This window comes from Octopus bimaculoides, chromosome 6 (genome assembly GCF_046866305.1).
Source record: "Octopus bimaculoides isolate indiv1 chromosome 6, ASM4686630v1, whole genome shotgun sequence".
Classification (NCBI taxonomy): Eukaryota; Metazoa; Mollusca; class Cephalopoda; order Octopoda; family Octopodidae; genus Octopus; species Octopus bimaculoides.
Genome location: NC_142933.1, coordinates 115,123,424 through 115,149,088, shown reverse-complemented (window position 1 = coordinate 115,149,088; position 25,665 = coordinate 115,123,424). Strand labels below are relative to the sequence as shown.

The 25,665-nt window shown below is 33.4% G+C and overlaps 2 protein-coding genes across 2 annotated transcripts in view; one reads left to right on the top strand and one right to left on the bottom strand.

The window, feature by feature from the left end:
- The window catches only part of LOC106880271 (LON peptidase N-terminal domain and RING finger protein 1), a 40,986-nt gene extending 29,272 nt beyond the window's left edge, over positions 1–11,714 (top strand). Inside the window, exons 4-12 of the mRNA XM_089354455.1 lie at positions 2,462–2,584; positions 4,225–4,410; positions 4,540–4,591; positions 4,696–4,839; positions 5,198–5,406; positions 5,721–5,842; positions 6,767–6,928; positions 7,836–8,023; positions 9,933–11,714. Of these exons, the coding sequence (XP_089210581.1) occupies positions 2,462–2,584; positions 4,225–4,410; positions 4,540–4,591; positions 4,696–4,839; positions 5,198–5,406; positions 5,721–5,842; positions 6,767–6,928; positions 7,836–8,023; positions 9,933–10,219 (1,473 nt within the window). The 3' untranslated portion in view covers positions 10,220–11,714. The remainder of the gene's footprint in view (positions 1–2,461; positions 2,585–4,224; positions 4,411–4,539; positions 4,592–4,695; positions 4,840–5,197; positions 5,407–5,720; positions 5,843–6,766; positions 6,929–7,835; positions 8,024–9,932) is intronic.
- Positions 1–25,665, bottom strand: part of LOC106879176 (beta-keto L-gulonate decarboxylase) — a 129,583-nt gene that overhangs the window by 75,799 nt on the left and 28,119 nt on the right. The gene's annotated exons all lie outside the window — the stretch shown is intronic.

The following is a 25,665-nucleotide window of genomic DNA, read 5'->3' as shown; positions in this document are numbered from 1 at the left end:
AGTATGAAGTCTGAATTTTTTGCCAATAATTGTTTAATCTTAGCTTTTTTTCTGTTGGAGGGGGTGGTGCAAAAATTTACTTTATTAAGTTTAATATGTGCTGAATGAGTCACATGTTAAACAAAACGAAATCAATTGCAGGAACAATAAAATACAAAAAAAACACATTCACACACACGTACACAAACAAAACAATTTGTTTCAGATATACCTGACTATAATATTTAGTCAGACAAAATACAATTTACTATTATTGATCACACTCACCTAGGATGAATGCTTCTTTGCTTTCCATTGATCAATTATTTAGTTAATATTTCCTCTGACTAGGCTAGTAGACTGGCAAAAACCATTTGAGCATTAGACAAAATGTTTATTTTTATTGGTTACTAACTTTTATGTTCTGAGTTCAAATCCTGCCATGGTCAATTTTTCCTTTTACCTTTCTTGGGTCACTGAAATAAAGTACCAGTCAAATACTAGGATCAATTTAATTAAAGCAAACTCTAAATTTATGGTTGTGTGCTAATCTTAAAAAGTAGCTTTTAATATATATATATATATACATATATATATATATATATATATATATATCATCATTTAACATCCATTGTCCATGTTGGCATGGGTTCGACAGTTTGATCAGGGCTGGTAAGCTGAGGGGCTGCACCAGACTCCGGTCTGATATGGCATTGTTTCTACAGCCGGCCACCGGTACATGTACCGGTTGCATGACACCAGCATCTGTCACGACTATGCTTTCACTTTACTTGATGTGTCTTCTACTCAAGCACAGCATATTGCCATAAGCCTCAGTCATTACATACATACATATGCATGTATCAAAAACACTATAAAATAGGGAAAGGTGATGTACGTTGAACATAACCCTAAATTTTGAATTTTAGATAATTAGCATTTATTTCCATGTTGCTGTGTGTAATGGGGTGATGAAGGTGTGGTGCAGGAAGGGTATTTATCCTGAAATGCATTCTACAGGAAACTCATGATTGGCAACAAGCAGGCTAGCATAATTTATCTTGTGACCCAAAGGATTGCAGTGGGAATATTACATTAGCTTAATGGTTAATTCTGGTAAAGCAAAGTAATGGGGAACAACTTTAAAAATCAAAATAATTAAAAATTAAGCAAGGGCATGTAATCTTTAGAAAGTACATGGCAATTCTGGATTTGTTTCAGTCTTCTTAGACCTCATTACTACATGTCTTTGATCCTTTTGGCAAGATCTTCAATCTTTCAATGATTCAAGGTTTAGTAAGTATTGGTATAGCTATTGTTCTCTGAAGAGGTCTTATAAGGCATAAATATGTACATAATTGTCATTGAGCATACCATAGATATAAGTTGTCTCCCTTGTCGTGGCCAAAATGAAAAAATTGAATCAACAGTTTTACTCCAATTTTAATTAATTTTGCTCAATTAATAATTAGTTTTACTCAGTTTTAATTAATTTTCCTTTGCTATACTATTTTCTGTACATAACAAGATGATAAGTTAGATGTAGAGTGGAAGTCTTGAAAGCTTTGGATATTTAGTTTGTAACTTATGATTGCTTGTTTTATCGATTGTCTTTCATATGAAGTTTTCAACTAATTCTTTGAAGAATATTTTGAATGTTAGTAACTAGAATTGGACCTATCAGATGAAGGTTACACACTGGAAATATACTTTTGCCACCATGAGCTATATCAGGAAATATGACATACATACAATAATTATGATTTAAATTGGTATCTTCCAGTTATACAAATAAAAATGTAATAGTAATACTTTGACCACCAAAATCAATCTTCCACATATCAAATATGGAATGCAGGATAAGGTACCGCTTACACAAAATTGTCATGGATTACTGAGAGGAACTTACCAAGGATATATATACAATCTTTAAAATTTTCATACCAAAGTCTACCTACCTAAATCAAAACCAGTAAATTTTAATTTATTTTTCAAAAATAGTTTTTCGTATATTTTTCTGATTTTAAAAATAATATTCGATATATTATACAAACTTTACCTTTTCCATCTCTAACAAGCGGAAGTATTATCTATCAATGTGTTCCATTATAATGACAAAACTTTCGTGAAACGATCATAAGATGCATTAATTACCAAACTTTTAAACTGTCATATTTCATATATTTACATATATTTTTAATACAATACTATTTTAAACATATATCTTCGTGAGGAATTTTTTTTGATATTAAATTTCATGCTATTATTTCAAAATACAGTATATATAATCACTCGTATTAAATGTCTAAATACTTTATAGTATTAATATTTTTGACACTTTAATACAAAGTGCACTCATCATAAATTCAGTGTATAATATTCTCAAAGAATATATTTAATTAATGATACATATAATGTAAAATGTAACATCTTTCTTTGCTTTCTTGCTTTCATGAAACATTTTTTCCCTTTTTCATTTTAGGGCTACTATAAGAAAGGTGTTGTATTATATGAAATGCAAAGATATGCAGAATCTGTGTCGAGTTATCTTGATTGTTTAACAATCAATCCTTCAAGTAGTACATCAAAAAAGCAGCTAATGATGGTATGGAATATTGTCATATAACTTTATACATTCTTTTTAGTTGTTTTGATTCCTTAAATCTAACTAAAAATCAATTGATTTGTTTGTTTTTAGAACAAATTATTTTATTATTCCCTATTTTTAAACATGTTAACTATCAAATATCTGTATGTGTGTGTGAATTATTATCAATGGCAGGAAGTGAGACAGAATCACAGTTATGTACATAAGTAAAACAAAAAAGACAGTGTAATGAGACAAAAAACACTAGTTAACTTTGACACAGTATCATAAAAAAAAAAATTGTGTGTGTTTAACTGTTATATAAATTTAATTTGTATGTGTGTATATATAAATTATATTTGTGCATACATATTGGTCCTACATCACAAATATAATACAGCAAGCTCTAGCTCCAAGAGAAATACTTGTGCAGTATCTTTTAAGCCATTTTGTTTTTTTAACAAGATCATCAAGTTCTTTCACATTACACCTGGACCAAAATCAAAATGGAGAAGGTAAAAAGTGTGTTTGTTGTTGAGACAGAAATTAGATTTGATTACACTTTCATAAATAGACAGATTCCAGCCATCTGAAGTGTACAGCATAGATTCTTAAGTTTGTTCTTGCAAGAAGAGGACTAAAATCATATCTGCAGCTTCAAACGGCAGATAGTCATATCTGTACTGCATGTAGAGAAGCATATTTCAGACAAAGCCTGTTAGAAAATATTTACAGTGAAGTAAAAATGATGGAAGCAGTTGTTTCTCATTAACTTTCAAAACTGCAGACTCTTCTTGCATGCGGTCTATTATCGCACAGTGATTTTGTGACTAAAATTTAAAGACCTATCTGAAGATGCCACCTTCAACATGGCTCTCATTCCTATTAAGGATAAAGTTTTGGCAATAGGTGGAGAAGAATTGCATAAATATGGCTTGTATAAATATGACTTGCAGATTAACTGGTCTCAAAGGAACCAAACACCATCTAAGGTTCAATGTGAGCATCTCCTATTATGCTAACTCTCTATCTTAATATATGGCTAAGAATAAGTCTAAGCTACTTGGCCAAAAAAGAAGTCTTCAGTGCAATTGATGAACATATTTTGAACTAAGAAAAAGGTTATAACTTTTTCATGATGCACCCGTAGGAACAAAATAAAAACAAAAGACTTTTCATTAACCTATTGCAGATTGAACTGAGGAAACATGGTTTTACCTTTAGTTATTGTTGTTAAACAGTACTTGATGATACACACTCTTAGGAGTACCAGAGAAACAATTTTTTACTTTGGGCTGAGTGACAGTTACTTTAGCAAGAGAATTTGATCAGACACTTCCATATACACACATGTTGTGCAGCATGAATATCCAAAAGTTAAAAAAGAAACCGTTTCTAAGTAAAAAAAAATGAGGCTCTTTCATTAAAATTAAAACCTCAGTGGGAAGTCCAGCATGCATATAAACATGTGTGTACTTTGATATGCATGTGTGCAAATATGCAATGTGTATATCAGTTTTGGTATGTATGTGTACAGATACGTTTGCTCCTCTCTCTCTCTCTCTCTCTTTCTCTCTCTCTCTCTCTCTCTCTCTCTCTCTCTCTCTCTCTCTCTCTCTGTGCACTTATTACATGAATAACATTTCATTCATTTTCAGGCATTACACAAATTATTGAAGGAAGATGCTGATCAAGAACATCAGCTTTGTACTTCAGCAACACCTGGGTTTATACCTTGTGTCAGCTCAAAAATGGAAACAGACAAGGATCAAGCATTGCTCCAATGTGAAGCTAGTGAATACCAATTTGACACATGCAAAGGGAAAATACAAAGGATAATGAAGGTGGGTTGATATTAAAAAGGTTGAAATACACGAAAGAAAATGAGTTGAATTGAAAAAATTGAATTTTGGAAAATGCCTGAGATTTAAATTTATAAATTAAATTTAAATTGAATTTGATGTCTCTTACAGGTTGATAATGAAGACAGTTGCAAAAAATTCTCTAGGTTTAATGACAATAAAAGTAAGTAATACTTTTAATTCAAATTTAATTTACCATGTGTCTGATTTGTGTGTAAAATTATTTCATATTTTTGCTTGTAATAATATTTTACTTTTTATATTTAGGTCATTCATTACCAGTGTGCTTATTTCCCCCCAAAATATTCCAGTTAAAATCAGCATCTGAACCATCGTTACAGGGTACTGAATTTAATAAAAATAATGAAGACAGTTCTTCCAACTCACAAATCCCTCCATCTCAATTGGATCGTAAGTTTTATTAATACCTATTGTTTGGATTCTCTTTTAATCACTAACAGAATTTAGCAATTAATTTCATCAACACATGCTGGTATTTAATTTTCATTGTATAGATATCTTTACCATGCAGTATGATAAAAATAAATTGACTGCATTACCTTTACATTAAAGAGAAAATCTTATTAAAAGCAAAGTGGAATTTTTTTTAATTAGACATGAGTTTTAATCAATTTAATCAACAGAATATGTTAAATACTAAGTATCTGACTTTTATGTTTTATATTTTTCCATATATCTTTGTAATCTTTAATTTTGTACTATCTCTATACACCTATTTAAAACCCTGTTTGTATCTAAATCCATTTAGAGTGCCAACCAATAATACTCTGTGACAAAACCTGCTGCACTCCATGCATTCATCTGTTAAAATTAGAAGATCTTCAATGTAGTTTATGTTTTGTTTTGCTCTTTCAACCTGTTGTGACACCTTGTGGCCATACATTTTGTAAAGAATGCTTGGTGCGAACTCTTGATCATAATCCAAAGTGCCCACTTTGTAAAACTTCTTTGGAACAAGTAAGTATTTACCATATTTCATTGGCTAATTTTTTATGTCCATTTTTTTCTATGCTAGCATGGGTTAGACTAGACAGATATATTATTACTATTTTATACTCTTTTCCTCATTGAATATTTCTAATTAACCTGTTTACTGCAGAGAGCTTTGAAAAAAAAAAACTTTACAATAACTTTACAATAAGTTAACAAAAGGAAAATGAAACTTAGTGTGTTTATAAGTAGATATTATCACTGAAATCATTTTTTTATACAATTTACGAAAAAAAAAAAATTAGAAAAAAAATACCCTGAATATATTTTGTGTATTGTAGTATATTGCTGAACAAAACTGGGCTGTGGTAGATAGTTTGCAGAACATTATTTGCACTTATTTCCCTGAAGATTATGCTAAAGTTGAAAGAGAGCATGAAGAACTGATGAAAAAATTTGCATGGTATGTATATATTGGTTTCTTTGCTTATTGTAAAAGGAATACAGCTATGTTCACACTCTATCACCCTTGTTTCTTTTGTCATCCCATCTCCTTTCTTTTTTCATAGAAATATGTAGATTTTTTTTTTTTTACTCAAAATTTATAATTGTCAGCTAGAAATGCTGGTAAAGATCACTATTGATGTTTTATCAACTAATTTTCCTGTGTATTGAGGCTTATTAAAGCATTTAGTTACTGATCAGTTGCTTGTTTAAATATTGGAATCAAATGTAAGGTAAATGATTTAAAATGAAATATAAAAAGAAAAAAAATGTTCTAAGAATAATTTGTGTGTGTATATACACTTAAAATATCTTTTTATACACATATATAAATACCCATACATACTAGTGTGTGTGTGTGTGTGTGTGTGTGTGAAAATATATTCTTCAAAAGATTTAGTTGATTATATCGATCTCAGAGCTCCCAAGTATTTACTTTATCGATCTCATAAGTGGCATCATATAAGTCAGTGCAGAGCTAAAGACCCCTCCACACACATATGCTCATGACATTTTTCCAGCAGGCTTCTACACAGTTTCAGTTTATTAAACTTCACTTCCAGAACTTTAGTTGATCCAAGGCTATGGAGACACTTGCCTTATGTACCATGTAGTGGGATTGAACCCTGAATCACATGATTTGCAAAGCAAACTTCTTAACTATACAGCCACCATACCTGCATCTCATATATATGCAAATGTCTCTGTTCTGTGTATGTTTTCACCTTTCCTTACATGGAAAAAATATTGCCTTGTTGTGCATTTATATGTTCTAAGCTATTTATGTAGAGCATAAATAGAATATTACACAAACAATAATGGTTTTAGTTATTTAAATTGTACATTTTGTTTTTATGATTCTACATTTGATTTTAAATTTCAGTAAGGACAGAACATGTGAAATTCCAGTTTTTGTCTGCACGTTTGCTTGCCCCACCATCAGATGTCCTCTCCACATATTTGAACCTCGCTACAGGCTGATGGTCAGGCGATGTCTTGAGTCTGGTTCCAATCAATTTGGAATGACTATTCAAGAACCTAATGGGTAAGTGTTGTTACAGGCTTTTTTTTCTCTCTCTTTCTTGTCTTAATATCAATAAATTAAATAAGATAGCGAGCTGGCAGAATTGTAAGCACACTGGGTGAAATGCTTAACAGCATTTTGTCCATCTTTACATTCCGAGTTCAAATTCTGTCATGGTCAGAATTTTCATCTTTCATCTTTTTGGGGTCAACAAAATAAGTACCAGTTGAATACTGGGATCAATGTAATCGACTTAACCCCTCCCCTGAAATTGCTGATCTTGTGCCAAAATTTGAAACTGATATTAGTAAATGAATTCATTGACTCCAGGTTCAGTTTACACCAGGTTGCAGTACGTTTTATTTATTAATTGTAATTTTACCTTGGAATTATTACATCATTTACCTATTTGATACCTCAAAACTTTTACTTTCAAAATCTTGTATTAAAAAAAATCTCAGTATTTAGAAGTATAGATTTGAGATACATATTAGGATTTCCATAGGAAAAATGTTGTATTGCTGGGAGTAGAGCCAGTGATGATAAATGGGATGAGGTAGTTAGTTCATGTGCTGAAGAAGGATGAAAGTGACTGAGTGAGGAGTGATTGGAAATTAATGCAGAAGGAAGTAAAGGAAGAATGTGTAGAAGACAATGGAGGAAATAAGATTGAAGGCTGTGTAGAAGATAGCCTTGTGATCCCTCATGATAATTTTCTTCCCTTTGCCCTGACACTACTTTAGCAGGAAAAATATGGCTTTAAAACGTTATTGTATTTTTTGAGACAATACATATGTATGTTATCTGATGTGGTGGGGTCAGGAAAGTAATTATAAATGTATAAATTTTATTGCAATTTTTCAATATAAATTTTAAATCTTAGAGTTTTCATTTTAACTTTGTCATTTTACTTTTGTCTATTTTACAGAAATTATCCTGAATTTGGTTGTATGCTTAACATTAAAACTGTTCAGATGCTGGCAAATGGATGTTCATTGTTAGACACTGTTGGTGGTAGGCGCTTCAAAGTGCATAGTTGGGAAAGTTTAGATGGATACAACACCGCTTTTGTGTCTTTTTTTGAAGATAACCCAATAGACTCAGTAGAACGTGAAGGTAATTTGAGTTTATTATTATTATTATTGCTGTTGTTGTTATCATTATTTGCCTTTCATCTTTTTGGGGTCAATAAAATACCATACCAATCGAGTTCTTGCCTCTCCCCTCCCTCAAAATGACTGGCCTTGTGTCAAAATTAAAAAGACTTATTATTATTGCTGTTCCTTTTATCCCTTTCCATGATTGATAAAGTATTCCTCTTCCCTTCGAAACTGTAGGCTTTGTACCTAAATCAAAAACAATTAAGGTGGTGAGCTGGCAGGATCATTACTGCATTAGTCTGAATGCTTAGCACCATTTCTTGTATCTCTATTTTCTGAGTTCAGGTCCTGCCAAAGTCAACTTTTCATCCACCAGGAGTTGGTAAAATAAGCACCAGTAGTATACTGTTATTTCAGCCATGTATGTTCTTCTCCTGTGCCTGTGTAGCAGATCATTATGAAATGCTTTTACAATAGCATAAATAAGTAATATGTTCAAATATATAACTCACAAAATGTAAAAATAACCAGTGATTTTTCTTTAATAATTTCTGATTAGAAAATTAACTTTAATTATAATTACTATGTCAGCGAAACAAAATCGTAAATTAACCAATCTAATTGTGATTTTCATTTTGTATTCAGATGAAAGTGGTATTTAAATGTGAATATTTTACATAAGAGCAAGGGATTGGCAGACTCCTTAGGACATGAAACAAACTGTCATTACTATATTTCTTATGACTCTTTACATTCTGAATTCAAATCTTATCAAGATTGACTTCACCCTTCATCCTGTTGAGTTGATGAAACAAAGTAGCACTCTAGTACTAGGGTTGATATAATCAATGTCTCCTCGTCTGTATTCAAGGCCTTGAACCTAAGTAAGAACTCAGTAATAATAATGCTCTCTATTATTGGCACAAGGCCAGCATTTTGAAGGAAGGTGATAGTCAATTACATCAACCCCAGTGTTCAACTGGTACTGAAAGGATAAAAGGCAAAATCAACCTTGGTGGAATTTGAACTCAGAGTATAAAGATGAATAAAATACCACAAAACATTTCGCCCAACATTCTAACAATTCATCCTGCTCAGACAAAATACTTTGCAATATTTCATCTATCTTTATGTTCTGAGTTCTACTTCTGCCAAGGTCAATTTTACCTTTCGTCCTTTTGGGGTTGATAAATAAGTAGAAAGTTGAACACTGGTTCTAACAATTCTGCCACCTCAGTCAGACAAAATGCTTTCCGGTATTTCATCCATCTTTGTTTTGAATTCAAATTCCACCATGGTTGACTTTACTTCTCTTTAGGAGTAGATAAAATAAGTACCAGTTGAACACTAGGTTCAAGTAATTGACTATCACTCTTCTCTCAAAATTGCTGGATTTGTGCCAGTAGTTAAGAACTCGATATGAAATCTTTAAAAGGAAGGTTTTATTTTTCTTTTTGGAAACTCTTTAAAAACTTATTACCAAAACCTTTAGTGGAATTGGTAGACAGAAACTGAAAAAAGCCTGTTGTATATATGTGTGTGTGTCTTTGTGTCTGTGTTTGTCCTCTGTCACCACTTGATTACTGGTGTTGGTGTATTTACATCCCCATGAATTAGGGGTTTGGCAAAAGAGACCAATAGAATAAGTACTAGGTTTAAAAAATAAATCCTGGGGCCAATTTGACTAAAACCCTTCAAGACAATGCCCCAGCATGGCCACAGTCAAATGATTAAAGCAAATTAAAGATAAGATACAATGAACATGAAACATGTCAAGACAATCTTGCTTTATTTTTCTGTGTACAAAAAGAACATATGTATTCACATCTGTGTAAATTTCTGAAGTAAATACTTAAAAACTGTAGCTTGACTACTTTAAATTTCTCTACAGTTTATTTATTTTCCCCTTTCTTATGTGTTTTCAGAACTACTAAATCTTGAAAGAGAAGTTTATGAAAAGAGTAAAAAATGGTTAAAGTTGCTGCAACCAGAGAGTGTGAGAGAAATCACTGATCACTATGGATGCCTTCCAAAGTTATCATCTACTGAATTAGATACACCCAATGGTCCTGCATGGGTGTGGTGGATGATTACCATACTACCAATTGACAGTAAATTACAAATAACAGCAATGTCATTCAAAAAACTACAACAAAGACTTCTATTCATAAAAAGTGCCATCGACACAATTCAAAGTAAATTGTCAAGTTGATAGATAAAGGGAACAATATCAGGTAGATTACCACCCATATCACTCCTCTTTTGAAAACATATCTGAACCAATGAGTGATAGGTCATCATAAGAAAGAAGAATGAATTTTTAGGTTTTTTTTTTTAAGAATATTTTGTTGCTTTATTATTATTATTTTTTTTAATTAACAGCAGTTACTTTCCTTGCACAACCATAAAATGCTATAGGTTAAATAATCATTTAGATATTTGTTTATAGTATTATAATTGTTTTCAGTATTTATAGCAGACAACCCATCCTAACAGGCAAGATTATCTGCTAGTTCAGCAACAGTGGCTTAATCCTGTATATATTTTTATTTAAAGCAATGTTAATAAGGAAAACAATCTAATTAAGAAATACTCAAATAGAGAAATAAAATAAATATAACAAACAGTTTGTTAAATTACTTGATCAATACAGTAACGTAGCAAATATCCTTTCTTGCCATCAAATTCAGCATTCCTGTCCATAACCCTAACATTGCTCTTATTTTACTCTCTGGACAAGGCAAATTACATGTCTTTGAGCAAATTAGTTCATTGTTAAGTAATTATTTATTTTGAGTACCTTTTCAATTTCATCATAGAAGAAAATTCAGAGTATTATATACATATATAATTAGCAATTGAACATGATCTAAATTACTCAAACAAGGAAGCGAATACTAAGCACTTGTAAGACAAGCCATATGTAAATTCCAAACTTATATTCTCAATATTTTATAAAACAGTCACAAATGATTGACAGTGGAAAACTTATTAAAAATTACAGCAGTCTTTCCATTTTAGCTTTCAAATATCATCAGTCATTTGATATAAACTTGAGAAGATTAAAATTATAATGTGTATATGTATTGCGAGTTCATTTCTACTATTGGCATTTCACTGTGTTACAACTATATGTGTTTCACCTGTCAGGATAAGGTAGTGTGATATTTGTAATGAGAACATTCCCAGGATTCATTCTTACATGACAATCGTAACTAAAAACCCTTCTTGTGTTCTCCCCTATAAAATTTTGTAGATGGTTCCGTTTAATAGCATGAGTAAACTAAAGGATATTGCAATTGTCAGCTGCCAACTGGAGATCACTGATTTTAACATCTTTCAAATGAATCACTACTTCTAGGAATACCAAATAACATGATGCTATCTAGAAGTGTTTAAGTGATTAGGGTGTAGATTATTCATAGTGTACCTACATCCTTTATAACTGAATAGGGTAACAAAATATAAAGCAGTTGATTTGTGTTTCAGATATTATTTAAATTCTGTAACTCCTCTAATTAGCAGTTTTTCTCATAACAAAAATCTTTACCAGAGATTTTTGATGCTTAGTTATCCAAACTGACCAAAATCATACTTTCTGTTGCTTTATCTTTGTGATAACTTTTTGAATAATAAGAATGATTTCTTTTTTTAATTTTAACCCTTTTGAGACCTAGCGTTTTGGTATGTGTAGCCAAAAAGAAAAAGACTAAAAATTTTTTTTCTATTGAGATACATCTACTGAAAGGCAATCTCTGATTAGCTATTACATCAGGCTGATAGATCAGCATCAGTCCTTTCAGCTTGTATCACTTGGGCCAATCAATCAGCCTGGGTAGCCTAAGAGAGTTAATAAAATTTATGCAGGTTGGTCTCTTTGGTTTCCAGAATCTTAGAGCATTCATACAGCCACAGTTTGTGTCATACATGCATTGTTTCTGCTGGTGTTTTTAGGCTTGGAATACTTATATGATCCATTCCCACTCCCTGGCAGTTAACACAATTTTTTCTTATATTCTGGTATTTTCTCTGTAGTTATTTCCGGTGGGAGGAAACATTCTTGTTTAGTATGCTCCACCCATTTGCAGGTCAGTCATGCACCTGAGGTCCTTAAAACGGATTTGTAGCAGGAATTTTACCTACATCATGGCACTCCTGAATCCTTTAATGTCATTCTCATTGATGTAGCTGTTCCTCAAGCATTTATATAAGTCAAGTTTTCATTTGATTATCCTTTTTTTAATATTTACATTGTCAACGCACACATAATCAAGCTCCTTATTGAATTCACTCAATTTGCTCAAATTTTCCAAAGCAGCATAGAAGATTGTGTTACTATTGATCTCTTTTGTGGAACTTAAACATTTCTACTGTAAACATTAACTCAGGGGACTAGTGCTCTTTCCAAATGTTCAGCATTTTATTGAAATATATGTTACTGAAGTAAATTTGAAGCAATAAATGCATATTTTCCTGCTAACAAGTTAAATTTTTATTAGCAACATCAATCATGTATTAAACAATAAAAACATTTATAGTTTCTGAACATAGGTACCATATTTTTTGTCTGTGCTACCAAAAGGTTCTATCATTTCTACATAAGCCATCATAACTTTTAAAGTTAAAAGTAATATAATGGTGATTTTATGATGGTTTTACACATTGCCTTGTGTACATTGTATATTCCATTTCACTTTAACCACCTCTTCATTTTATCTCCTTGCTGTTACCTGTGTTAAATAAGAAAACTAGAGAATACATGTAATATAAAAATATATTTAAAAAATGCAGGAACCATTAACTAATTTTCTAGAAAGCATTCTAAATATCAGCTGGTCATGTCCCAGTATCATACAAACATAGCTTTTGCTTCCACCAGATCTCAATATTACATCACTATAGTATAAGTTTCCCTTCAATCCTATTTTGATTGCTGAATAACTAGCTCTGAATCACTGGAATAAAAGCTATACAGCCAAAATGAGGTATTCCAGTTTAAGTTAAGAAGTGAGTCTTGAAGGTGTTTCTAAGAACTGTTGTTTTTATTTTATCAAATTTAACTTCAGATGCTTATTGATCTCTCTCTTTGGAAAATATATAGACTGCTTTTTTTTTTTTTTTCTTTTTTTTTTTTTATTATTATTTTCTTCCTCAAATATATCAGGGTTTTGCCACAAGTGAAAACAACTTTAGAAATTGAGAAATTTTTTTATCAGTGTTTCCTACACAGCAGCTATAGCTTAAGTCGTTTACGCTTGGTCTGTTGTAACACACACACACGACAGGATTGTCGTGACTGGAATACCTTTCAAGTAGTTTTCCATGACTAATCTGGGACTACACAACAGCACTAAAATTTATTTTGAACCAAGAGTAGACCTCTGCATGTGAATGTGACTTGCTAGATATAGCTACCAAATTTTCAAATTTCCCTCAAATCACATCTTACCACTTTCAATTAGGAAAATATACATTTAAAAATATTGTTCCAAGTTTTCAAACTCTGTGTGTATGTGCGCATCATCCATCATGTAGATTCTATGGTGAACACCTATAGAGGAGGATGAAAGAGCAGTTTCTGAAATGAATGCAAAATCCAATTCACTTGATATCTCAGCTGCAGCTTGGGCAAATGTCTTCTGCTATAATAAACCCAAACCTATCAATACTTTGTGAGGAAATTTAGTAAATGGAAATTGAAAGAAGGCTGTTGTGTGTGTGTGTGTATTGTATATGTGTTTCTGTGTGAATGTTTACAACTTACACCAAACAAGGTACAAATGATGATGTCACTGCTCAGATATAAACAGTAATATCATTGTTTGTGGCTGGGCTGCAACTAGTTACATTTATTGATGATTTCTTATCAACAGATCATATTCTAGCTCTATGCTTTCAGATTTTTGAAAAGCAGGCAAGGGTTGGTGACAGAAAGAGCATCCTGCCTTAATTACTTACCATTTTAGAAATGCTAGCATGGAAAAACAGTCATTAAATGAAATGATGATGAACACATAGGTATGTATGTATGTATGATATATATGTATGTACATAAATACATGTATACCCACATACACAATGACTACATATAGAGAAACAAACATGCAATGTGTTTAATGCTTTGCAGTGTTTGTTCTTCCTTCTTGAAATCTGAGTTCAAATCCTACTGAGGTCAACTTTGCATTTCATCATTTCAAGGTCAATAACTAAGGTGCCAAGTCTGTAGTAGTTATGTGATAGAATTGTTAGTGCATAAAAGATGCCTTGCTGTAACTCTTCTAGTTCTTTACATTCTGAATCATATTCTCCACCATATTGGATTCCTGTGATAATAAGCTAATTGTAATATACTAGCTTCAAGTCTAATGTTAAAAAGAAAAAAGTGCTTAAGAAGTAATGAGCTCACATAAACTATGTACTAAGAGTTTACAAGAGCCCTGTATATGTGGAGGTTGCCTGTAAAAAAAAAAATCTACATGTCTCTATCTATCTAACTATATATATGTGTGTGTATGTATATATAATGTAGTGCACCTAAGCACTGGATACAATAAGTTCATTATTATTTATATATATATATGTATATATATATATATATATACACACACACACACACACAACACACACAAACATTCATACACACATTTGCATACAGATATATATGCATCATCAAATGATATATATGCGCACACACACAAACATGTTTATATGTATACATATACCATATTTACCAGCATATAAGACGCTCACTTCATTTTTAAATGTATCAAGAAATTGTGTGTCTAATGCCACCATATTATGGTTGGGAGACTAAGTGTCTTAAGATAGTGAGCCAGGTGAGCATAAATCAGCTTGTCACATTAATTGCTACTAATGTTAAAATATTGAAAAGAAACCAAATTATCACAGTTTCTTAGCACAAACTGAAGAAAAATTGCTTATGGTACATTGGCAGTCATGTTGGGAGGTCACCACACCTCATTATACCTCCCTCAGTATACATTATTTAATGACTGTGTTACCTTTAAGAAACATTTATCTAAATGAAAAATTCCCCTAGAAAGATGAAAGGAATGTTAAATTTTCATCTGCCATTTGCAATGAGTGCATGACAACAACACCATAGCAGTAGTGGTGGCCAGTCATAGTTACATAAGACATCACAGCTAGAAAGACAAGTTTTACATACTTTGTGACACTTCTTTTGACCTAAATGACTATATGGTTGATCTGTAAGAAGATAGTTAAGATATGATATTCCCATAATGTAATTTCATGCTTTATTCCGGTAAACTGTCTCAATACTGTACTTACATGCACAGTCATACCTTTTCCCTACAAATCACACTAAAATATCCTTTTTTTCCCCCCATAAAATATACTCGTAAAAATATTGCTGCGTCTTATATGTTGGCAAATATGGTGTGCGTATATATATATATATATGTATGTTTATATACATATCCATATATGCACACATGCATTCATATTATGCATAACAACAAAACAGAAATAGTTGGTTGTGTAAACTTTATCAAAATTCTTCCATATAGCTGGTTATTTTCTAATTTATTTTCTTCACTAATTTGTAAGTATTTATTGATCTTTGCAAAGTAAAATTCTATGTCAGTGTGACCAAGAACTTTGAAATATTGAGTCTGTTCCTCATAGCTATAATGAAAGTTTACATACTAGCTTGTCTCATAGAATTGGTTTACTTGTGAGAAGTATTGTCTTCAATTCTAACAATTTGTGATGTTTAAGATATGGATACTGGGAGGTCTATTATAAGGATTTGTATTCCATAATTCAACTGTGAGATTTATTTTATTTATATTCCACATCTATATGTTTATATGTAACTGAAATGTTAAATGGTTTCATATATTCAAAATTAACATACTTTCCTAAAATATGCTTTGCTGTACTTCTCTTGACTGTACTTCTCTTGATACACAATGCACGATACTAAGAATATAGATGGTTCTCTGTCTTTCAGCAATGAAAATTCAATCAATTGAATTTATATGTAAGTGGCTAAGCATTCCAGACACTTGGAATACTCAACCTTAACAAAATTCTCAGGCAGAATTGGCACATCACAGCATGTGTGACAAGGCTGTACTTTTTCAATTACAGGTTCAATCCACTCAACAGGCTTCTTTATAGTTTCTGTCTACCCCAAATTTCATTTACAAGGTATGGGTCAACCTTTAGAAAATGACATTTGCCCAAGGTGCCATGCAGTGGGATTGAACTTTGGTGTTGCAAAGCAAACTTCTTAACCATTTGGCTATACTGTGCCCACTACCAAGAGTATATACATGTATATACCTAATTAAGTGTACTCTATAATCCAAGTGATTCTCTTCATGTATGGTCCTGTACTCTGTTATTGTAACCATTGGCTGTTCTATGTTAATATTCTGTTTGTTTTGAGCTTCTATACATTGGCAGGTCTTATCTTTTTCCTATGCAAAGAATTATTCAAATGTAAAATAAATTCTATAAATAAATGGTGAGAAAAAAGTCACATGATTATTTCTTTAAGCAAATAAAATTTGATTTTTTTTAAACAATTTTGTCAAATAAAACAAAAAATAACCCCATCAGTATTTTTTGTGATTAATTAACCTGAACAATGATTATTTAAATGTATTTCATATAAAATGTTTGGAGAAGCAAATAAATTAAATTATTTCTTGTGTGTGTGTATATATATATTTTTTTCCAACTATCTGTATTTCAAAACAATGGAATGTGCCAATTCGTGCAAATTATTAAAAATGTTATATTTACCCATAACTCTTTGGTAAGTGATCTGTGATCTTTGGCACCTCTTACCTGTTGAGCAGAATTATTTTACTAAAAGTGGCACTGTTGTGCATTGTATTTTACAGCTGGCAGCAACTAATGTTAGCATTAAAGGACTAACAATATACATGTAAATAAGTACAAATATAATGTGAATGTAGTGTCTTAAATATACATTGTCTTCTCTTTTACATGACTTTTTATTATAAAACCTTTACTGTACTTTTTCTAATTCTCATATTGCTGTATGTTCATAAAATCTTTCAAACATAAATCAATTTTCAATAATTTACCATACTTCATTTGTTCTTTCACTTTTCTCTAATTTTTCTCTGGATGAATGTGAGAAGTTGTGAGAAATGAAATGGAGTTGATGGCATTTGTATTTGAATATCTACAGGTTTCTTGACTAGAACTTACTACCCAAACAGCTGTTGTCCAATAATGTCAAAATTATGTGTGAATAATTTCTTACGAATCAAACAATTTTTTTAACAAATTTTATTCCTGAGCAAAATCCATAATTATTACTTTAGAAAATAACTGAAAGTGAAACCTCTCTAACTGCTATATTCTACACATTACCAACATGCTATACCAACTTAACCTTTTCTGAAATGACAGCTACACTCTCTTCTCCCTTAACTTCTTAGTGGCATTCTTTAAAGCAGAGGTCACCAAACTTTTTTCACAGTGAGCCAGATAACAGAGAATGATGAGCACAGGCTGCATAACCATTTTGTTCAATACAATACAGTAAATACACAAAAAATAAAGCCAACCAACATTTATTTACCAAAATGTTACCAAAGAAGGCAACGTTAGCAATAAGATAGTTATCTCACACCCAGTGCACAAATATCCAAATCTCACAAACTAAACAACAAAAAAAGGTTAGTGAGGTTTGTGAAACTGGTGTTTAGCTTTTAAGGTATCAATATTTGCTTTGGAATTGCTATATTCAACCAAAAGAATTGCTTTCAAATGTTCAGTCAACCTCATTCGATGTGCTGACTTCACATACTTCAGTTTTGAAAATGTTTGCTTACAGACATAAGTTGTTCCAAACACTGATATTCAAAGGCAAATGAATTCTCATTTACACAAAAGGTACCATACGGTGGCAAACCAGATCTGGCACACGGGCCATAGTTTGGTGACCCCCTACTTTAGAGTAATGTGATTCAGAATCCTCTAGAAACATAACCCTGTATTTAGGAAGACATATATATGTCCCTTCTATGGATGACTACATGATAAAGAATATAATACTAGAGGACTATTTAGTTGAACAATGTTGCTGAACCATGTTGGATATCAATCTCTCTAGTTCAGAGAATCATAAAATCTCTAACTAGAGGAAAATGATAGAATCCATCCTCATACACAAAGTAAAACTCAATAATTGAGCAATGGTTAGGCTACAAATAGCTTTATGTAGGGCCTGAGGCATCTGTGATCAGCTGCACTGTGACATCACAACAGTTCAAATTCAAAATATGAAGTATCCAACACAGCCAACTTTAAACCAGATAAATATGTAGTGTACATGCAACATTGGATATTAATTGCACTGAACAATACAATAATTTATAAAAGTAATAAGATTAATTGGAAGAAAACCCTTCAAACCTCTCATGCAACTTTATCTTACCTCACGAAACAAAAAGTTATCTTTTTCCAGTTACTAGCTTCATTATATCACACAGTTCCACCTAAGCAAGAGAGTCACTGCTAATGCAAACATTAAAATCACTGAGTAATGTGAATTAGTGGTGTTTTGGTTATCAAAACTATTAATGTTGACATTGAAAAAGTGAAGACATGCCTGTAGCATCTGCTACCAACTGAAACCTGAATATAGTAGGCTTTATGTTGCTGTTTGAGCTATAGGAATCCTCTGCATTATGGAAATAATACATTCCAAAACATTTTGCTGTAATGCAAAATTAATTTTCATGATATAAAGTAAGAATGCAAACTGATGGACTTCTTCAAAAAAAAAAGAGAAAAGGTAACACAACCACTTCTATGCATGAAAAATAATTTCTAAATTTACATGGAATGTATACATTAAAATATTTGAAGAGAAATACATTAAGGAATCGCTAAGTAATATTGTAATAGGGTATGCTCTTACCACAAAAGGTATTTACTATTGTTCACTACTTTTAATCTAAAATTAACACAAAATCACATTCCTTGACATTGAATTGTCTCCAACACAACTGCCAACACCTGGAAAGCTTGGCCTCAGTATTCCTATAGTGAATCCATCAAAATCTCTGTAAACTTCACCACAATAAATCTATAAAAAAAAGTTCATACTCTCAGACTTTGTAACTCAAGTCAAAGTTCAGCTCAATAATACTAAATCTATTATTTTATTGAAATTAGGAAAACCAGTTCAATGCTGCCAAAATTCCAGCTAGATCTGTGAATAGGTATAATGAATAAGTTCTTACATATGAGTATAATAAAAAAAATTCTCCTCAACCTTCTCAACTTGAAATATTTGTCCAACAGGATATGATATCTGAAAGCATGCAAATAGTACAGAATCTCAGCCAGTTTATAATTATAATATTGGTTTCAAATTTTGGGACAAGGCCAGCAATTTTAGGGGAGGGGTAAGCCAATTAAATCAACCCCGGTGTTCAAGTGGCACTTATTTTATCAGCCCTGAAAGGCGGAAAGGCAAAGATGCTCTTGGTGGAATTTGAACTCAAAATGTAAAAACAGACAAAATGCCACTAATTATTTTGCCTGGCTTCCTAACAATTCTAGCAGCTCACCACCTTACTCTTTTACTTGTTTCAATCATTTGACTGCGGCACTGCCTTTTAGTTGAGTAAATCGACTCCAGGACTTATTCTTTGTAAGCCTAGTACTTATTCTATCGGTCTCTTTTGCCGGACCGCTAAGTTACGGGGATGTAAACACACCAGCATCGGTTGTCAAGCAATGTTGGGGGGACAAACACAGACACACAAACACACACACACACATACATATATATATACATATATATACGACGGGCTTCTTTCAGTTTCTGTCTACCAAATCCACTCACAAGGCTTTGGTTGGCCCAAGGCTATAGTAGAAGACACTTGCCCAAGGTGCCACGCAGTGGGACTGAACCCAGAACCGTGTGGTTTGTAAGCAAGCTACTTACCACACAGCCACTCCTAATTATAATATTTTTTCTTTTTACTATTAGTAATTCAGTTGATATCATCATAATGAGCCGTATGTCACAAGATCTCGCAGAGCTGAAGTTATAAAAACCAAAATCATCAAATCCATGCAGTTGTCTTTAATTGACAATAAAACACTGATTTAAAACATCTGTATTTGTTTGAAGTTGATCTATGATTACACATTTAATACCATATGCTAAAAACTTGTGAGATATTGTAGGCAACGCTAACTGAAACAGATTTGCAGACCCACAAAATATTCGTTGGGAGTCAATGACAGCTATCTCTCCTGATCGAACAATCTAGAATATTCCAGAAAATTCCAGGTGAACATGATTAACTCCCTCTTTGTTAATTTATTACGCATAACTTCAAAATAACACACAGGAGGTCGCTAGTAGCACATTGCCTATTTAAGTGTGCATTCCCGCTTAAATCACTCTCTTCTTTAACAGCTTCTTTGAGGCGTGACAAGAGCCACTGCGACAACAAGGGAGCCAGGCACATGAATTCAATATCTGATTTCCTACCAGTAGCTCGTCATGGTATTCTACGTCTAGTGCCTGTAGAAAGTAAACCTCATAGCTTGATTTATTTCTATTTACTCAAAGTTACCATGGAACAGGGCAAGTTGTTCCAAACCTTTCTTCTTCTCAGAAATCTTTTTTGAACATTGTATGAGTTCATTTGTCACGCATCTGAATAAAACCTTGAACATAAAATTATTCGCACAGAATGAGTGTTGTCCTTATTTACTGCACAGATGTATTTCATGGTTATTGTATTAATGATCCAGTCTAATTATTAAAGTGTTGACGTTTTTATTAGCAACCTCTCACACTAAAATATTGACAAGTAAATTGACTCTATTACTTCACTGGTATTTAATGGGGTTTTTTTTCTATTTTCTGACACTCTACCACTGAACCATGTGCTTTCATACACACACACACACACACATTTATATATAGTGAAGGCACAATGCTCAGTGGTTAGAGCATTGGCTATGAGATGAGAGAGACAATATGCATTCTATACTCTTTGTGTGAAAAATCCTAAATGTTAAAATTTATTTTAATTTGAATTCACTGGAAGAAAAAGGTTTCTTTTTACATGATGTAAAAAAAAACCCATCTGAAACATCTGTAGTTAACCTCAGTCCATTTGTGTTATTATCTATACTACATCACATTTAGAGCCTACAGTGGGTGGACTGTGGACTGCATGCCAGAGTACTCTTGTGTGATTTTATGTATACATTGAATGTATTTGGTTTGTACTTGTGGATGTATGTGTAACTGGAAGGACAAAGAGTATAGCTAAAACCAAAGTCCTAGTAAGTAGGAAGGTAGACAAGACACAAACCCCTTCAGGTAGATGGCCCTGCTCGATCTATAGAAAAGGCGTAGGTAGAAACTCCATAAGATGTACCCAGTGTAAGCTATGGACATATAAGAGGTGCAGCAATATCAAAGGAAGGCTAACTAGCAAGATAGTTTTTGTATGTGGCAGATGCTCAGGAGCAATAAACACTGAAAATGTGCAGAAAACCTTTGCCACACTCCAGGGAGAAAAACTATATGTAGTTGATAGCTTCCGCTACCTAGGTGACCAAGTTTATAGTGGGGGAGGGTGCACTGAAAGTGTAGCTGCTAGAATAAGAATAGCCTGGACAAAGTTCAGAGAGCTCTTACCTCTGCTGGTGACAAAGGGCCTCTCATTCAGAGTAAAAGGCAGACTGCATGACGCATGTGTATGAACAGCCATGCTACATGGGCCGTGACTGCTGAGGACATGTGTAATGTCAGTGTGCATACTCGACAGAGTGTAAGTACCTTGAGAGAAAAGTTGGGCCTAAGAAGCATCAGTTGTGGTGTGCAAGAGAGACGATTGCACTGGTATGGACATGTAGCAAGAATGGATGAGGATAGCTGTGTGAAAAAGTGCCAAACCCTAACAGTTGAGGGAACCCGTGGAAGAGGTAGGCCCAGGAAGACCTGGGATGAGGTGGTGAAGCATGACCTTTGAACTTTAGGCCTCACCGAGGCAATGGCCAGTGCCCGGGACCTTTGGAAATATGCAGTACGTGAGAAGACCCGGTAATGCAAGTGAGAGCATAATCTGTGACCTCTGCCAGAAGTGTAGCCAGCTCACTAATTCATATCTGTAAGAACGACCGTGCGAACCCAAAAGGAGAAATGGTGACAAATGGAAAAACAAGTTCCTTTATTATAATGCGTTACACGGTCGAACACAAAATATATCAAAATGATAAATATATGTTATACTTCGATAACATAGAGAATTCGTAAATGCCAGTAAGGAAGACGATAGGACTCAACCGATAGAGATGAATAACAGTAAGATTTATTGTAGCATTAAATTGTATGTCTGTGTGTGAGTGAATGCGACATAATGAAACACAATAAGAGACAGGCCGTCATGTAAACAAAAGAGTGTGTGTGAGTAATACATGTATGTGTATGCGAGAGATACATAGTATAGAAAAGAGTCAGTAACACGTATAAGAATTTAAGATACCAGTTCTTTGAGTACACAGTGGTTAGTGTCTGTATATAAGAAGTTAAGGCGTGTGGGGCAGAGCGATCACTAGTTGTGATGTTGTGGCTTCTATGCCAAGCCGGGTTCTTGAGTAGATGTTCTTCGCAGGCTAAATTCTGGCTGTTAATTATCGCGGTGAAGAAATCACACAAACTGGGTTAGAAGTGCTGCAGTTAGCTGTTGGTAGCTTGTGTACGTGTAGAGTCATGTTGACGCTGTTGGGGACGCTGGTAGTCGTAAGAGTCGGGTTGCTGCTGGCGACGTCAGGGTCGATGCTTGTAGTTCGTAGTTGTACGATGGTGTTGATGTCATCGCTGGAAACTGGTTGCTGCTGTTTTATGCGTGTGTGGTCAGCGCCGGCCAGATCTAGGATCTGAGGCACGACGAATTTGCTGGGTATAATCTAGGCTATTTATAGCTGAAGGTAGGCTCCAGAGAAGCATTAGAAAAATACTATCACGTGACCTTATTAGGGGTTACGGTTGGTCAGTTGCGTCCTGAGGCAAATGGGTGGAGATAATTTACCCGCGCAAAGAAATTGTCAGTCAGGTGATGACAGGGAATGAGTTGCTTTCTACTACGCTCATGTCTGTCAATATTTATAGTGAGAGAAGATGGTTTGTTTGTGTATAATGGCGATAGAAGTGTTCACTACATATCTTTACTTCATTGGACACTAAAAACCCTGCTTGCGAAGACCTGCTGAGGTAAATGAATTTGGAATTTGAAATCTGAAATCGAAATTGAACCGAATCCAACAACTGGCACCCATGCCAACATCTACTTCATTGGACACTAAACTCTGCTTGCGAAGACCTGATGGGGCAAGTGAAATCGTAATTGAACCATACTCAAATGACTGGCACCTGCGCCAGTGGAGCACTAACAGCACTGTCCGAGCGTGTGCATTGCCAGAGCAGCTGTCTGGCTTCCATGCTAATAACCCGTAAATAGCACCATTTAAGCATAATCGTTACCAGCATTGCCTTCTAGCACTTGTGCTGGTGGCATGTTAGAAAATCATTCGAGCGAGGGAACCAGTGCCGCTGGACTGGTTCCCATGCAGGTGGCATGTAAAAAACACGTTTTTGAGCATGGCCATTGCCAGTACCGTGTAACTGGCCCTCACGCTGGTGGCATGTAAAAGCACCCACTACATTCTTGGAGTGGTTGGCGTTAGGAAGGGCATCCAGCTGTAGAAACTCTGCCAAATCAGATTGGAGCCTGGTGCAGCCTTTTGGCTTGACAGTCCTCAGTCAAATCGTCCAACCCATGCCAGCATGGAAAGCGGACGTTAAACGATGATGATGATGATGATGAACAGTCTGAGCTGGCGCTCCCAAATCATACAAGTAACAGAATGCATCTCAGTTCCTGAATAGAGTCATCGGTTGGAAAAGAAATCCGACCATTGGTAACACATAATCATGTGAAGCATCCTGGTACTGTGAGTATATAAGAAAAGTGTAACGTGTGTGTGTGTGTGTGTGTGTGTGTGCGTGCGTGCATGCGTGCGTGTGTGTGTGTGTGTGTTGCAGAGGTTAAGAGGTTTCCCACAAATAAATTTATGTTAAAAACAAAAACAAGAAAATATATTAAGAACTTTACTATGGACGAAAGCAAGAAATTATTTATACTTTTATCAAAATATGCTACTAGTTTCAATCACTTAAAAGACAATTTAGTCATAGGACCCAGGAATATACCAACAAATGGTGAATGCAGTAACAGGCAACAACAGCACATGCTCCAACATATAAAGAAAGTAGATTTAAGCAAGTTTAATTAAATTAATATTTCATATCAGTTATGGAAGTTCACATGTTTTTATACAATAATCACATTGTGCTGATGTTCCATTGCCATCTGATTGTTGCTGAGTCATAGTTTATGGTAGCAGCAGTAGGTGTGGTTGTCTGTAAGGACAGCAGCAGCAGAAATGTTAATGGCTGTTGTAGTTGTTTTGCAATAGGGTTGGTATTTTTGCCTGGTATTTACTATTTTGCAGGTAGCTTTTGTTTATCAGTTTTCCTATTTTGGGGCTCTGTAAGAGTATTGATAGGTTTGATTGTATAATGTGGAAAATATTGATTATTCCAGGGTAGTATGCTCAAGGAACAACCCAGACTTCCAAAAAACAACAGAGCTACACTTCATTAAGAAGTTCTCCCCAAAATTAAACACATGAAAAAAGGCAACATTTAGAAATATGTGAAGGAAAATTCAAAGTTCCAAAAGGTAATGGAACTATACTTCACAAAAAAAGTCAACAAAAATTAACATAACTATATACTTTTTGAAATTCCACCTATGTGAATTCTATATGAATTTGGTTGTATATATGTTGAAGATGATCTCAAACCATTGCTAAAAACTTTTAACCACATTGTTGTTGGACCACATTGTTGTAGTGAATGTATAGTGCACTCAAAAATCACTCTTTTGAAAACTAGAATTTCAACCCAAAAAAGTCGACCACATCCATATAGCTATTCTTTAATGAATACAAAAGAACAAGACCTGGAAAAGCAATTATAATTTTTACTGAAGAAAGTCAAAAACAATATCTGGTTTTTCAATTAAAACCTTGACCAATTCAAATACAAAAGTTCTTTTTCCTTCTCCACCTTAAAAGGCCACTAAGTACTAAACAAACAAGTCTGAACATACTACTACGAAAGCCATGCCTCTTTACCCCGCCTCCTTCTCAGGAAATTTTTTCGTCTTTCTTCTCCCTTGCTTGGTAAACCCCACAAATTTTTTGTATATAAAAAGGCCAAGAAATCTAACTTTAAACCACTTTTTTTAAAGAAAACGCTAAAATTGTAAATAAAAAATGTATATAATCATCCAACATTCTGACTACTTTATTATTCTAAATATATATGTGCTCAGGTGGGCTGCTGTATCCTTGGCACCTGTATGAACTTTTGCTACCCTGGTAACTATTTATTTAGTTTTTCCTTGTGGCTTATATATATTGAAAAAATACATGTACATTTATGTATATATATATATATATATATATATATAGTGAAAATTTACAAAAATCAAAAGGCAAAGACGTGTGTGTAAACAACAA